We start from the raw sequence: 11,718 nt of genomic DNA on the forward strand, positions 1-11,718 counted from the left end.
CGTGCAAGTGTGGTTTTAGTCCAGTGTATTGAAGCATCTACACCGCTGCGTGGTGCCGCTAGAGGGCACTAGGTCCATTTTATCACACGGGCGAGTCTCTCTTTCTGCAGCGGCCATCGCTGTTTTGTTTTTGTCGTGACAGGAGTCCTTCACGGCTCATATTTTTCAGTTTTTATATATTTATAGGGTTACTTTTATTTAAAAATGCGGAATTTTTAATGACAGTCATATAAAATCATCTTAACACTAATTTAGTCTGGTCATAAAGGTCGGATGACAGGTGAGAATTTGGGTTTTACTCGAAAAAGACAAAATGAGCGATAACGTTCATCTTAGTTTAGAAAACACGGGTAAAGACGGCCAAACGTTGGCAGCCGCGGACAGTAACGACCAGGACCTGGAGAGCTTCCCGTACGACGCGGAAGACCCGGGCGAAGAGAGCGACGCGAGGGACGGCGCGGTCAGTCCGGAGGAGCTCAACGACGACGAAACATCCGGAGAGAACGAGAACGTGTCCAAGACCTGCATCTATGACGGCTGCACCGAGACCACGACGCAGGTGGCCAAAGCCAGGAAACCCTGGATGTGCAAAAAACACCGGAATAAAATGTACAAGGACAAGTACAAGAAAAAGAAAAGCGACCAGGCCATGTCGTCGGGAAAACTAGACGTAAGAAATGCTCATTTGGGAGAAATAACAGCTTGAATAAATGCATTAATAAACTAGTTTTAATCACAACTTTATCGGCTTATTTGTCATTGTTTTATTTGTTCGTGATGTGAAGGAGACTTCGGAGGAGAGGCCTGTATCTGTTACTAAGCAACGGCTGGGTACCATGGGAGACAGACCCGCCAGACCGTCCCTCATTGAGCAGGTGCTGAACCAGAAGAGACTGGTAAGAGCATTAAACACTTTTTTTGTAATATAGCATACTAGTTTTAATCATATACTCCCTTTTAACAAAATGCCATTGGTGCAGAGCAGTGTTATTTTAGTGTTATCCATACACTGTTATTATAATTTACTATAGTTTTATCACTATTCTGAATTGTTTTTATATTTATATATTTTTGGATTTCATTTTAATTGTGTTTTAGTCGTTTCTTATATTTTTTTATTATGTATGTTTAATTTTTATTTACTGTTTCAATTTTAGTTTTATTTGGTAACAATTTACAATAAGGTCTTATTTATTAACATTTAATTTATTAACAGTTTATAAATTAAGCATTTATTAATCTTTGTTAATGTAATTCATGTAGTCATGTGAAGATGGAATTTGAGTTTTTTCTTTGTCATACATATATTGTGCAAGAAATTATATTATATGCAATGCAAACTAAAATCTATACAAATAATAAATAAAAACCTAAAACCTAATTCATTTTTTTTTCTTTTTGAAAGTTTTAGTTTTTCAGATTTTAAATATGCATCCCCAAGCTGATGTGTATATATATATATATATATATATATATATATATATATATATATTAGGGGTGGCACGGTACACAGATGTCACGGTTCGGTACGTACCTCGGTTCGGGGGTCACGGTTCGATAAGATTTCGGTACGGTTCGGCATGTTTAGGGAAACACTATACTGTCAAATAACAATAAAGAACATAAGAATAATCTATCTAACTACAAGCAACAGCACAAATAAAAATACAATAGTGTAAAGATACAAATAAAATAATCAGTGATTTTCAGTTTTTTTTTTTTATAAATTGAATAAAGTAATCAAAGGTAAAAGAACATTGCATATTTGACTGTATAAATTAAAGATTACTCTTTATTAAAGTTACAAAAGCGATTCAATCAAGAGCAGTGAGTGATTTATTTGTTGTTGCTGTTTATTTAATATTAAGAAAGTGCTGTCACTTTAAGAGAAAGCACTGATACTGTACGCTCAGCCGGCTATATCTGCTATAGGATACTTACCAAGACGGGCATTTTGACAGAATTTTGTGTGAATTTATCCATTCAAACACAATTTCAGAGAGAGCTTCATATTTGCCCGCGTTCTGAAGCGCGCAGGTTTGCACGCTTCTGATGAGCGCACGCACAAATCTTCTCACTGCGCGCGCGAGCTCGCGTCCTCTGGCTCTTAAATGTTTGAACTGGCAGAGCTTACATGACTTTAATTTAAACGCCGATATCAACGTGTGCTGTTCAGGTCTCACCTGTGTGCGCGCGCTATCAGCACCCGGGTGATGACGGAATAAATGCTCATATTCCAGCATACGGCACTCGCATTGAACGAGTGAATGATTTGTCCACTTATTTTTTTTTTTCTTTCTCATCGCTGTTGTTGTAATGTACTGGGAGGCCAGAATGCGCATCCATTAATAGAAACATACATTAGCCGAACCCTATTTGTTTTACTTGTTATTTATAACAAACCACATGCGTTGTCAGAATTAAGTTGAACCGCGGTCCTAGCGCGTGCCGAACCGTGTGTGGAGAACCGTGCGGTTCGGTTTTTTTCCGCGAACCGTGCCACCCCTAATATATATGTATATGTGTGTGTGTGTGTGTGTGTGTGTGCGAGTGTATATAGATTGACTGTTTTACAGCTTTTATTTGTTGTATTGGGTTAGTGAATTTTATGTAATTTTAAAAATGTCATATGTGTATTTTATTCGTAATATAAATGCTATTAATATTTATTTTAATCCATTTAATAGCAAAATGATTTACCATCAGCTGATGTTGTGTTGTTTTTGGGTTTCAGTCTCTGCTGAGGAGTCCAGAAGTCATCAGTTTCCTTCAGCAGCAGCAGCGTTTACTGACTACACAGAATCAAGCTCAAACACAGCACAACTACTGAAGACTGAAGATGTTTTACTCATCCTGTCGATGATTTAATGCAGACACATTCAATGACATTTTTACAACAGCTGTATTCTATACTCATGTAAGAACCATGAGCATCTTTGACCTACAGCCATCCTTGATGGTGTGGACAACACTGCATTCTGAAAACTGGGATATTTGACAAGGATCTGATCGATTCGAAGTACTGCTGTCGTCATTAAGCTCTGAGATCATGAAATGAAACAGCAGTTAAATCTGCTATATATAAACAATCCAGTTGAATAACCACCCTGTTCGGTCACATGTAGTGTGTTTTAGGATTTTTCAATTATTGATAGAAAATATGAAATGGCAGCTGTTCTCAAAAAATATTTTTTGTGATCTTCATCTAATCTGTAATAATGTCACCAGTAAAAGTTACAATTTAGTGCCACCTTTTTTAGCCACATCTTTACAGTGTAGCTGAAATTACAAACATCGTACAAACAGAATTGTTCATCAACTTTATTATTATTTTAAACATGGTGTAAACTGTAAGTTGCTGAGGGCGCTCCAATTAAGTTTTATTGATCTTGTGCAGTTTTCAGCATTAATACTTATGGATTTTTCAGGTCAGAAAATAAACTTACGCAAATGCAAAACAACATGAAATGTTATAGAAGACACATATTAGCCAAAATATGACACAAATAAAATATTTCCAGAACAAGTACCTGCCTAACATTTCTTTGGCTTTCTATTAGAGAGAGAGTGTCTGTCTGAATTGATCTCATCTACTACATACTGTGAAGTAGTAGTGTTTTTTTCTTTATTAAAATCATTGCAACACTTATCTAACCACTGCTTACTTAACAGGATGATATTGTACATATTTCCTGGCAGATCCTATAGCAGTACCATAAACATCCACTGAAAAGAGATATTTTTAAAAGAGAAAGAGCATTGTGTGTCTTGGGGCGCTATAAAAGTCTATTGGAGAACTATATTCCCCTTGTTCTGTAATGCATTAGGACACAGAGGAAATAGGATTGTGTGGGGAGCCCATCTGGGTCAGAACTTTGTCTAGCCACTGCAGCGGCCCATGCAGGTGGATCTCTATCCAGCAGGGGGTGCTGGTGACATCCTGACGGTGGTACTCGGCTCCCCAGCCCTGGGAAGAGGACAGATTTCATTCTCAGTACTTGGGCGTGTTTATAAAACATCTAAAGCAGCAAGCAGATCAAATCAACAACAATGATAGAAATATTAAAAATATTTAATTTCCAATTGACCAGCAGCACCTAAAGGAATTGCGAAAATAAGTGCAAACTTGTTTCCCCAAACCTTGCATTTAATTCTATTTTAGCTCAGAAATTATCACAATAATTTATTTTTTTGTTGTTGTATGGATGCATATAAATCAAGCAGAGAAAATTGTATGTGTCATATCAGTCAGTAACCAGAGAACTCTAGAGCTATGGGATCTGCAGTGTGTTTTGGCAGAGCAACATCCATAAAACAGCAAGCCAGAGATTAGAATAACTACATATTAAGTTTGCTTAGCAACACAGAAGATTTTCTATTTGGAAGCTCCTCAAAAGCTGTTAGCTTGTTAATGATGTTGATGACCTTTCTGAATTTACAATGGTGCTAAACAGCACCTTTCACCCATATTATTGATTAATTAACTTGGCGACAGAGTCTTACATAAAATACTTTATATTATTATATTCATATTTAAATTTTTGCCTTTTTCTTTTTTTTGAAGAAAAGGAAACTTGTGTTTTTTATGGTTGGGTATCGAGATTCAGTTCTTATTCAGAACTGGTTCTATTTATATTAAAGAAAATACTGGTACCAAATGGTTCTTGCACATTTGTTCTGAATATTCACACGTTACCTTACAAAAATACTTATTAAAATACTGTGACAGAGTTTCATTCACTACTTAATCAGTGACATTGCCACTGAATCTACAAGCATGAAAAAAGTGCAGCCAATGTAGTCCGATGTCCGAATGAATGACTCTTATTAACCAGATCTTTTTAGTGAATCAAAAGCATACAGTGCGACCAGTAGTCCAATTCCCAAATGAATGACTCTTAGGAACCAGATCTACTTAGTAAATCAAAAGCAAAAGACTGTTTCCCAAAGAAAATGCTTCAAAGATTCGGTTCTTTTTAGTGAATCAAAAGCAAACTGTGCAACCAAAGTAGTCTGAGCCGGTTCTTCTAAGTGAATCAAACGCAGACAGTGCAACCAATGAAGGCTGATTTCTTAGTTACTGACTCTAATGAATCTGTCCTTTTTAGTGAATCTGTATAGAATCTAGTAGTCTGATTTCCGCACACGACTCTTATGAGCCGGTTCTTCTAAGTGAATCAAATGCATCTAGGACTGATTCCCCAAAGGATCAAATGATTCGGTTCTTTCAAGTGAATCAGAAGCATACCTTACAACCAGTGTAATTTTATTCCCAGTGCAGATTTGACTAGTGACTCTAATGAGTTGGTTCTTCTGCTGCTGGTAGGCAGGGTGCTACTATGCTGTTCTAGGTGGCTGCAAGGTGGTTAACATGACCTTTCTTAGTCGCTCATAATGCACCACATATTCTATATAAACCTCTTTACCTTGACAAAGCTCATCCTGATGGTGCACATCTTGGTAAGTTCATACACCACCTCGAAGCCGTGATTGACAGACTGTGACAGCAGCTGGGCAAACAGCTGGTTGTTGAAGATCTTCAGGCTGCATCCACTCGGGATCTTGCAGACGGTGGTGGGATGGAAACCGTGCTGGTAGTTACAGTTCCGACTCTGGATGAAAATACTGCTGTCACTCAGACACTCTGCGTACACCTCCCCTCCGACGTAATACAAGTGCACACCTAAAACAAAAGAGGAAGACTTTAAAAATGAGTTCATAATTGCACATTTATAATTTAAAGTCATGAAAATTAAATCAAAATGACTTTAAAATATACTATTAACTCACTTATTAATTTTATTCCAAAAACTGATAAAATTGTTCCAAATGTTCTTTTTCTAAAAGAGCTTTCTGGATCCACCGGCAAGAAAATGCAAGTTATGTTTTAGTTTTTTTATAAGTCATTATTGTAGTAAACTTGTGTTCAGTCTCATTCAATTCTAGTATGTAACCAGTAACTTTTATGAATTTATAAATTATACAACAGTGCATTTTGTTTATTCTTATACATTTCATTTCCATAATAATGCCATTTTCTTGAAGACAAAGTCAGATTTAGGTTTACAATCGCCAACCTGGAATTATGAATTAAATATAGCCAGATACCATTAGCATTTAAGACATATTTAGCAGGTTATTATTGTTAACTATAATGAAAATGAATGAATTTGTGTTGTGCTGGTGAGCCAAAGACAATTTTCCACTTAGGTGGTCAATAAAGTTATACAAATACAAATATAAATCTATTAAAAACATGATTGTTATTTTAAATAAAGATTCAATAAAACACAAAAAAAAAAAAAAAAAAAAAAAAGTAAAATTAGAAATAGAATGGTCTTGGCAACTAACTGAAATACAATTAAGCTGAAGCACAAAATTTACTAAGTGGAAATAAATTTAAATCTCAGATAGAAGTAAAAATAAATTAAATTTATAAAAAAATCTAAATACATTAAACTTAAATAGTAATATTAAAAAAAGCCCAAAACCAAAAGCACATTAAAATGATTAAAAATTAAAGTAAAATTAAAACAAACTGGAAATATAAAAATAAAAGCTCATTTTAAATATTTATAAAGAAGTATAACAGTATATAAAGAATGCTAAAATAACTCTGCTTTACAGATCAGCAAAAAGAATAAAAATAACATCTAACAATCTCTACAAAGCACAAAGTTGACACATAAAACAGTATATCCACCTTTGAACTTGGTAAATCCCAGAAATCACTATCCCCAAACCCAGCATTCATCACGTTTTATCACATGCCAAACGGAAACCTTAATAATCTCCATTCTCCTGATCTGGATTATGTCGTTGTTCTTGGCGCTCTTCCCACCAGGATCTCTCACACAAGTAGATGGAACTCAAACTTGGCCTCTGTCCATCTGAGCCCAGCCTGTGTATGTGTGCATACTCTTCCCTGTCACTGCTGTAACCTATGGCAACGCTTAATGTCTTTCCAACATTGGCACAGTGACGCTCATCTAGCACCCTGAGAAAAGCCAACATTTGGATAATGTGGACTCTATCTGTCTCGCTGGCTTTCTGAAGTGCAGCGTTGACTGGCCAGCACTATCTGGTGCCATAAAACAGTGTCTAGCAAGTTGTCATTTCAGTTTTTTAATTACCTTCTCTTGGAATTGAATCAACTGATGGAAGATTATCAGCAGCTTGATCTTCTCAGTGTTTTCTGTCTATTTCTGATCCCCAAAACCTCATCAAAGACAAAAATAGAAAAAACAGAAAAGTAAAACTTTCAACAAACCTTTGCCTATGTGTCTGCGAGTGTGTTCAATGGTGGAGTTTCGGTTGACGTTGGATAGTAAACCGAGGCAGAAGCGGTTCTTGTTGTTGGAGGGGTCTGTGAAGCCGTCCACGAGGATGCTTCTGGAAGAGGCATGGAACGTCTCGCCCACCCTGTTGTTTAGTTCATAATACGCCACTGAACACCAGTATTCTGGTTCCTCGTAACACACCGGCCTCAAGTCTGAAAAAAAAGCATAATACCTCATAGTATTCAGATTCATTCATATTCATGATGCATTTTAATCAGAAATAAGTGTATCATGATTACACTTTCATTATTAGAGCACACCAGATAAATTTGCTTCATGATTTTAAAAACATTTTCATCTGGTTTATGCTTAAAAGATTGAAATGAGAAATTTAGATATGATATATGCAAATATAAATACAGATTTCTTCAATAAATTCAAATTTGACTTTCATTTGTTTTAAATGGACATGTTAAGGCCGTTAACACCAAGAACAATAACTATAAAGATAACCAATGCATAATAACGTTCTGTTTATTATAAGTGCTTGCTGCTGTTTTATCATTTGCAGATTTAAAGACTCAGGCTGTTTAAAGTTGGGTGGATTCTGATTCGCTCTGTGTCAGTGTTATAGAAAATTGCTTAACATTTTTGTCACTACATATTTCATTTCCATAGTGCTATTTCATAGTTTTGATGAATTTTAGTCTAAAATTAAATGTTTTAGTATTACTTCTATACTATTTTATTATTTATTAATATTTTGAATTAGCTTTTATTTTTATATGTTCAGTTTTTCATTTAAATTTTAGTCTTTTTGTTAAGTTTTAGTCATTTTTTTCTTCAAATATTTTCATTTTATTTCATAATTCAATGTATTGTTTTTAATTTCAGTTAGTTGTTAGTCCAGTGAATATATCTAATTTCTGTTTTCAGTTTTTAATTTTAAGTTTATTTTCATCTAATTATTAACATTTTATTTTTATTTCAGCTTTATTTCAATTAACAAAAACTATTTTGAACAGTTTTAGTTAATAACAGCACTGTAACTGAGTAGGTGTGTTCAGAACTTTTTCACATTTCAATGTACACAATGCACAGTAAGTATATTTAGCCTAGTGTCTCACCTATATGTGGGGCTGACAGAATGAGTTTATTGGCGTTGGAGGACTCCTCTGGTTTCACATCCTCAGATGGAGTGGTCTCCATCATACTGTAGGGTGGTGGAGGCGTCTCTGCTGTGGAAGGAGAACACGTTTTTGAATGACCAAGATGATTGTCATCAAATAAAATGCTTGAGAAATCATTGCTAACGAGTGTCCCTTTGTTGTACCTGTAATTTGGTAGGGGCTCCCAGGGCCGGTCCCACTGCTGGGGGAGTTGGGGTAGCTGTGCGCAGTCGGGGACTGGTTTAAAGAGCTGGAGGGGGATGAAGAGAATGAGCTACAGGGCATCGCAGGGAAGGAGTCTGGGTAAGTGGCATTTTGGGGCATGAGAGGCTCGTTGTGTAGGGAAGCATTTCGGAACTTTGCCAATAAGCTGTGCTGGGGATTGAACTCACTGTGACGTGGCACAAGAACTGGGGGCAGAACTGTTTTAAAAAAGCAAGAAAAGTTACTTACAGATGTATAAAGAGATAATCGATATAGGAAAAAACAAGATAAGTGGTTTATGTATTGATTTCTACCTGGCGTCTCCACACGGCGGTAATGATATGGATTGATGCAGATCTCCTTTTGCTTAGAGCCAAAAGGAAACTCGCAGCAGTCCAGCGCTTTGAGCTCGTGGTGGGACTGAAGATCCGGCCAGCGCCACACTCTGCAGTAGATAACGTGTGGCAGACCTTTACGATGGGAAACCTGGAGCCTTCCATCCAGGGACCGAGGAATGGTAACGCATTTACTGGGCTGGCCAGGACAGCTCAGAGCCTTTTCCAGTTCTTCCATGGCCCCTTTTTTCTTCTTGAGCTTCTTTACGAGGGAATCCACAGCCTTTTCCGCCCACTTTTCCTCCTCGTCTCCTTGTTTCCAGCCCAGCAGCCTTTTCACAGCTGGACTGGTGAAGGAGAAGAGGGACGTGATGGATGTAGTGGAGTGCATCATGTGATAGATTTTTCTCAAACCTTGGGGAAAATCTGTTTTAAATCACTTCAACCCAGGAGCCTCAGTTTATTTCTTTACAGCCAAGATACAGGCGGGTAAAGAATAAACCCCCTGACAGTGATTTTTTTTTTTTTTGTCGGGTGGCCAGCCGTTTAATCTGGTGGGAGGAAAAAACAAAGCAGCATGTCAGATTTGCATCAATAAAATGACAATTGAATAAAATTAATTGAATAATTGATCAAATTAAAATTAATGGACAATTGATTCATTTTGTGAATTGTGAATTGGCGACAAAAATGTGCTTAATTGTCATGAAACATAATGCTAATTAATATTAAACAAAATGTAATTTTTTGTTTCTTTCTTATGATTTTGGGGTCAAATGTGACATTGACATATTATTTTGTCAGAATCATTCTATTTATTGGAGTAAAAACATCTTCCTATGCAGATCTCAAGATCTTATACTGGAACCCAACATCAGGCATCTGTGCATGCTGGGATTTCTGAATTATTGCTGAGTTATTGTTGCTGACAACAGGTCCTACTGTGTTTGTCACTGGACCTCACCTATTCGTCCTCCCTTTCCTGCCGAAGCTTTCTGATGCATAAACCGATCTGCTAAAAATCAATGCCGTTTGAGCATTTGAAACCAGAGATGCTTGCTTCCATCTTTGGCCAGACTAAGCAAATAATAGCTTCTGAAAATATTATTGCATGCTATACTAGAGGTGCTAACACTCCCCTAACTAAATCAAATAACCATAGGAGAAAAATGAGACCATACAGGTCTAACAGCGGTGCATGAAATCATGCTTTGGTTTCATATAGGCACAGGCAGGCAGATCAATTGAGGGTGAATTCATCTGCTCTTTTTCTCAAAGGCAGTGTGTCCTTATGAAGCTGGCGTCTAGCAGTCTGAGTGCTGAGATAGGCTTAATCACCTAACTCCCCCGCAAACGCACATACACATCCTTTCCATCAACTTCACTTTCTTTGTTTTTTTGCTTTAAGAAATGCTGTAATGTGACATTTAGCACTTTTTTAAATAAAACTATTCCAGGTGTAACTGTGACGAGACCTCTCGGCATCTTTAAACAGCAAGTGGCATAACAAACAACATCTATGTTTACGCAGTCTACCGTGTTATATGGGCTTACATGCAAGAAGCAACAAGTTTTAACGTAAGGCAGAAACAATAAAAGTTCATAAAAGTTCACTTGTCATGACTTATTTTTATAATTCATAAAACGTTTAATTTTAAAATACTGAAATAAAGTAAGTAATATCATAAGCGTGTCTGTAATAATCCGTGTTTTATTTCTTACCTTAATGTGACGAGTCGAATAACAATCCGCGTAGTCGGGCGAATCTCGCGCCGATTGGAGGTGTACAGCGCGTGTGTTTGGATGGAGCGAGCGCCTCGGCGTCAGTCTGACTGGAGCCTAGCGCCTTTGTGCGGAATTCATCCGCAGCTCCTGGAACTCTCCCAGGACGTCAGACACACACAGGGATCATCCCATTCAAAAAGAGCAGCCTGAGGCTCGAGAGAAAACAGGTCATTGTGGGCAGCGGCGTTTCACTTTTAATTTGTTTTCAGGGTCAGATGACAAGTGCGGACAGTTGTTTGCCCGTTCACAGGAAGTTTGTAAAATGAAAGTGATTTGTTTAAGTTCTAGAATGTGACGTTCAAACGGTAAACGTTCCAAAAATAATTCCTTAGAAATTTGAAAGAAACAAAAGATCGGTGGAGGTTCAGGAAGCGCAACCCAAATTGTAGTTTGATGACTGTTAGTTTATCTTTTTACCTTCTTATCTGTTTTATCTTTTGTCCTCATTTGTAAGTTGCTTTGGATAAAAGCGTCTGCTAAATGACTAAATGTAAATCGTAAAAACACATATTAAATAATGCAATATCAATATATATAACGTTTTATATATTACGTATAAATATATAACAATAGTAGTAAACAGTCGCAGAAGTAATTCGATCGAAGAAAACTGCTATGGTTACCCCAAAGAACTCAACTTTTGATCAAGAGCGCCTTATCACTAAATTACTGGAAGGATCATCTCAATTTTACAGCTACTGAAACATTGCTTGGGAACTCTGTTGAGCTATATCCTATATGTTATATAAACTTATATATTTTTAAAAAATATACGTTTAAGACATCGCCCAACCTTTTGTTTTGCCGTGTGTGTGTGTGTGGGGGGGGGGGGGATTAAAGTGTCCTAACATGGGACACTTTAATTCCAGTGTCCCATGTTAGGACACTTTTTAATTCCAGTGTCCTAACATGGGACACTGGAATTAAAAATACTAATTATTTAGA

General features: G+C 36.8%; 2 protein-coding genes across 2 annotated transcripts; one reads left to right on the forward strand and one right to left on the reverse strand.

The window, feature by feature from the left end:
* The first annotated feature begins 84 nt into the window (after positions 1–84).
* On the forward strand, positions 85–3,647 carry rfxap (regulatory factor X-associated protein). The gene is made up of 3 exons (XM_079411143.1): positions 85–670; positions 786–896; positions 2,735–3,647. Exons 1-3 carry the CDS (start codon positions 314–316, stop codon positions 2,828–2,830), a joined length of 564 nt encoding a protein of 187 aa, XP_079267269.1. The 5' UTR covers positions 85–313; the 3' UTR covers positions 2,831–3,647.
* Positions 3,314–11,660, reverse strand: smad9 (SMAD family member 9). The gene is made up of 7 exons (XM_079411142.1): positions 10,711–11,660; positions 8,968–9,539; positions 8,614–8,871; positions 8,408–8,518; positions 7,271–7,492; positions 5,427–5,683; positions 3,314–3,967 (listed from the first exon to the last, which is right to left on the reverse strand). Exons 2-7 carry the CDS (start codon positions 9,380–9,382, stop codon positions 3,824–3,826), a joined length of 1,407 nt encoding a protein of 468 aa, XP_079267268.1. The 5' UTR covers positions 9,383–9,539; positions 10,711–11,660; the 3' UTR covers positions 3,314–3,823.
* Between the last annotated feature and the right edge of the window lie 58 nt (positions 11,661–11,718).

The sequence above is a fragment of the Barbus barbus genome (genome assembly GCF_936440315.1).
Source record: "Barbus barbus genome assembly, chromosome: 47".
NCBI classification, from domain to species: domain Eukaryota; kingdom Metazoa; phylum Chordata; class Actinopteri; order Cypriniformes; family Cyprinidae; genus Barbus; species Barbus barbus.

Excerpts from the sequence above, each read along its gene's own strand:
- rfxap (XM_079411143.1), top strand. The coding sequence starts at position 314 with ATGAGCGATAACGTTCATCTTAGTTTAGAAAACACGGGTAAAGACGGC. Across the intron at positions 671-785 it reads TGTCGTCGGGAAAACTAGAC|GAGACTTCGGAGGAGAGGCC; the intron begins GTAAGAAATGCT and ends CGTGATGTGAAG. Across the intron at positions 897-2,734 it reads TGCTGAACCAGAAGAGACTG|TCTCTGCTGAGGAGTCCAGA; the intron begins GTAAGAGCATTA and ends TTTGGGTTTCAG.
- smad9 (XM_079411142.1), bottom strand. The coding sequence starts at position 9,382 with ATGATGCACTCCACTACATCCATCACGTCCCTCTTCTCCTTCACCAGT. Across the intron at positions 5,684-7,270 it reads TCGCAGACACATAGGCAAAG|GTGTGCACTTGTATTACGTC; the intron begins GTTTGTTGAAAG and ends CTTTTGTTTTAG. Across the intron at positions 3,968-5,426 it reads TCAGGATGAGCTTTGTCAAG|GGCTGGGGAGCCGAGTACCA; the intron begins GTAAAGAGGTTT and ends TCCTCTTCCCAG.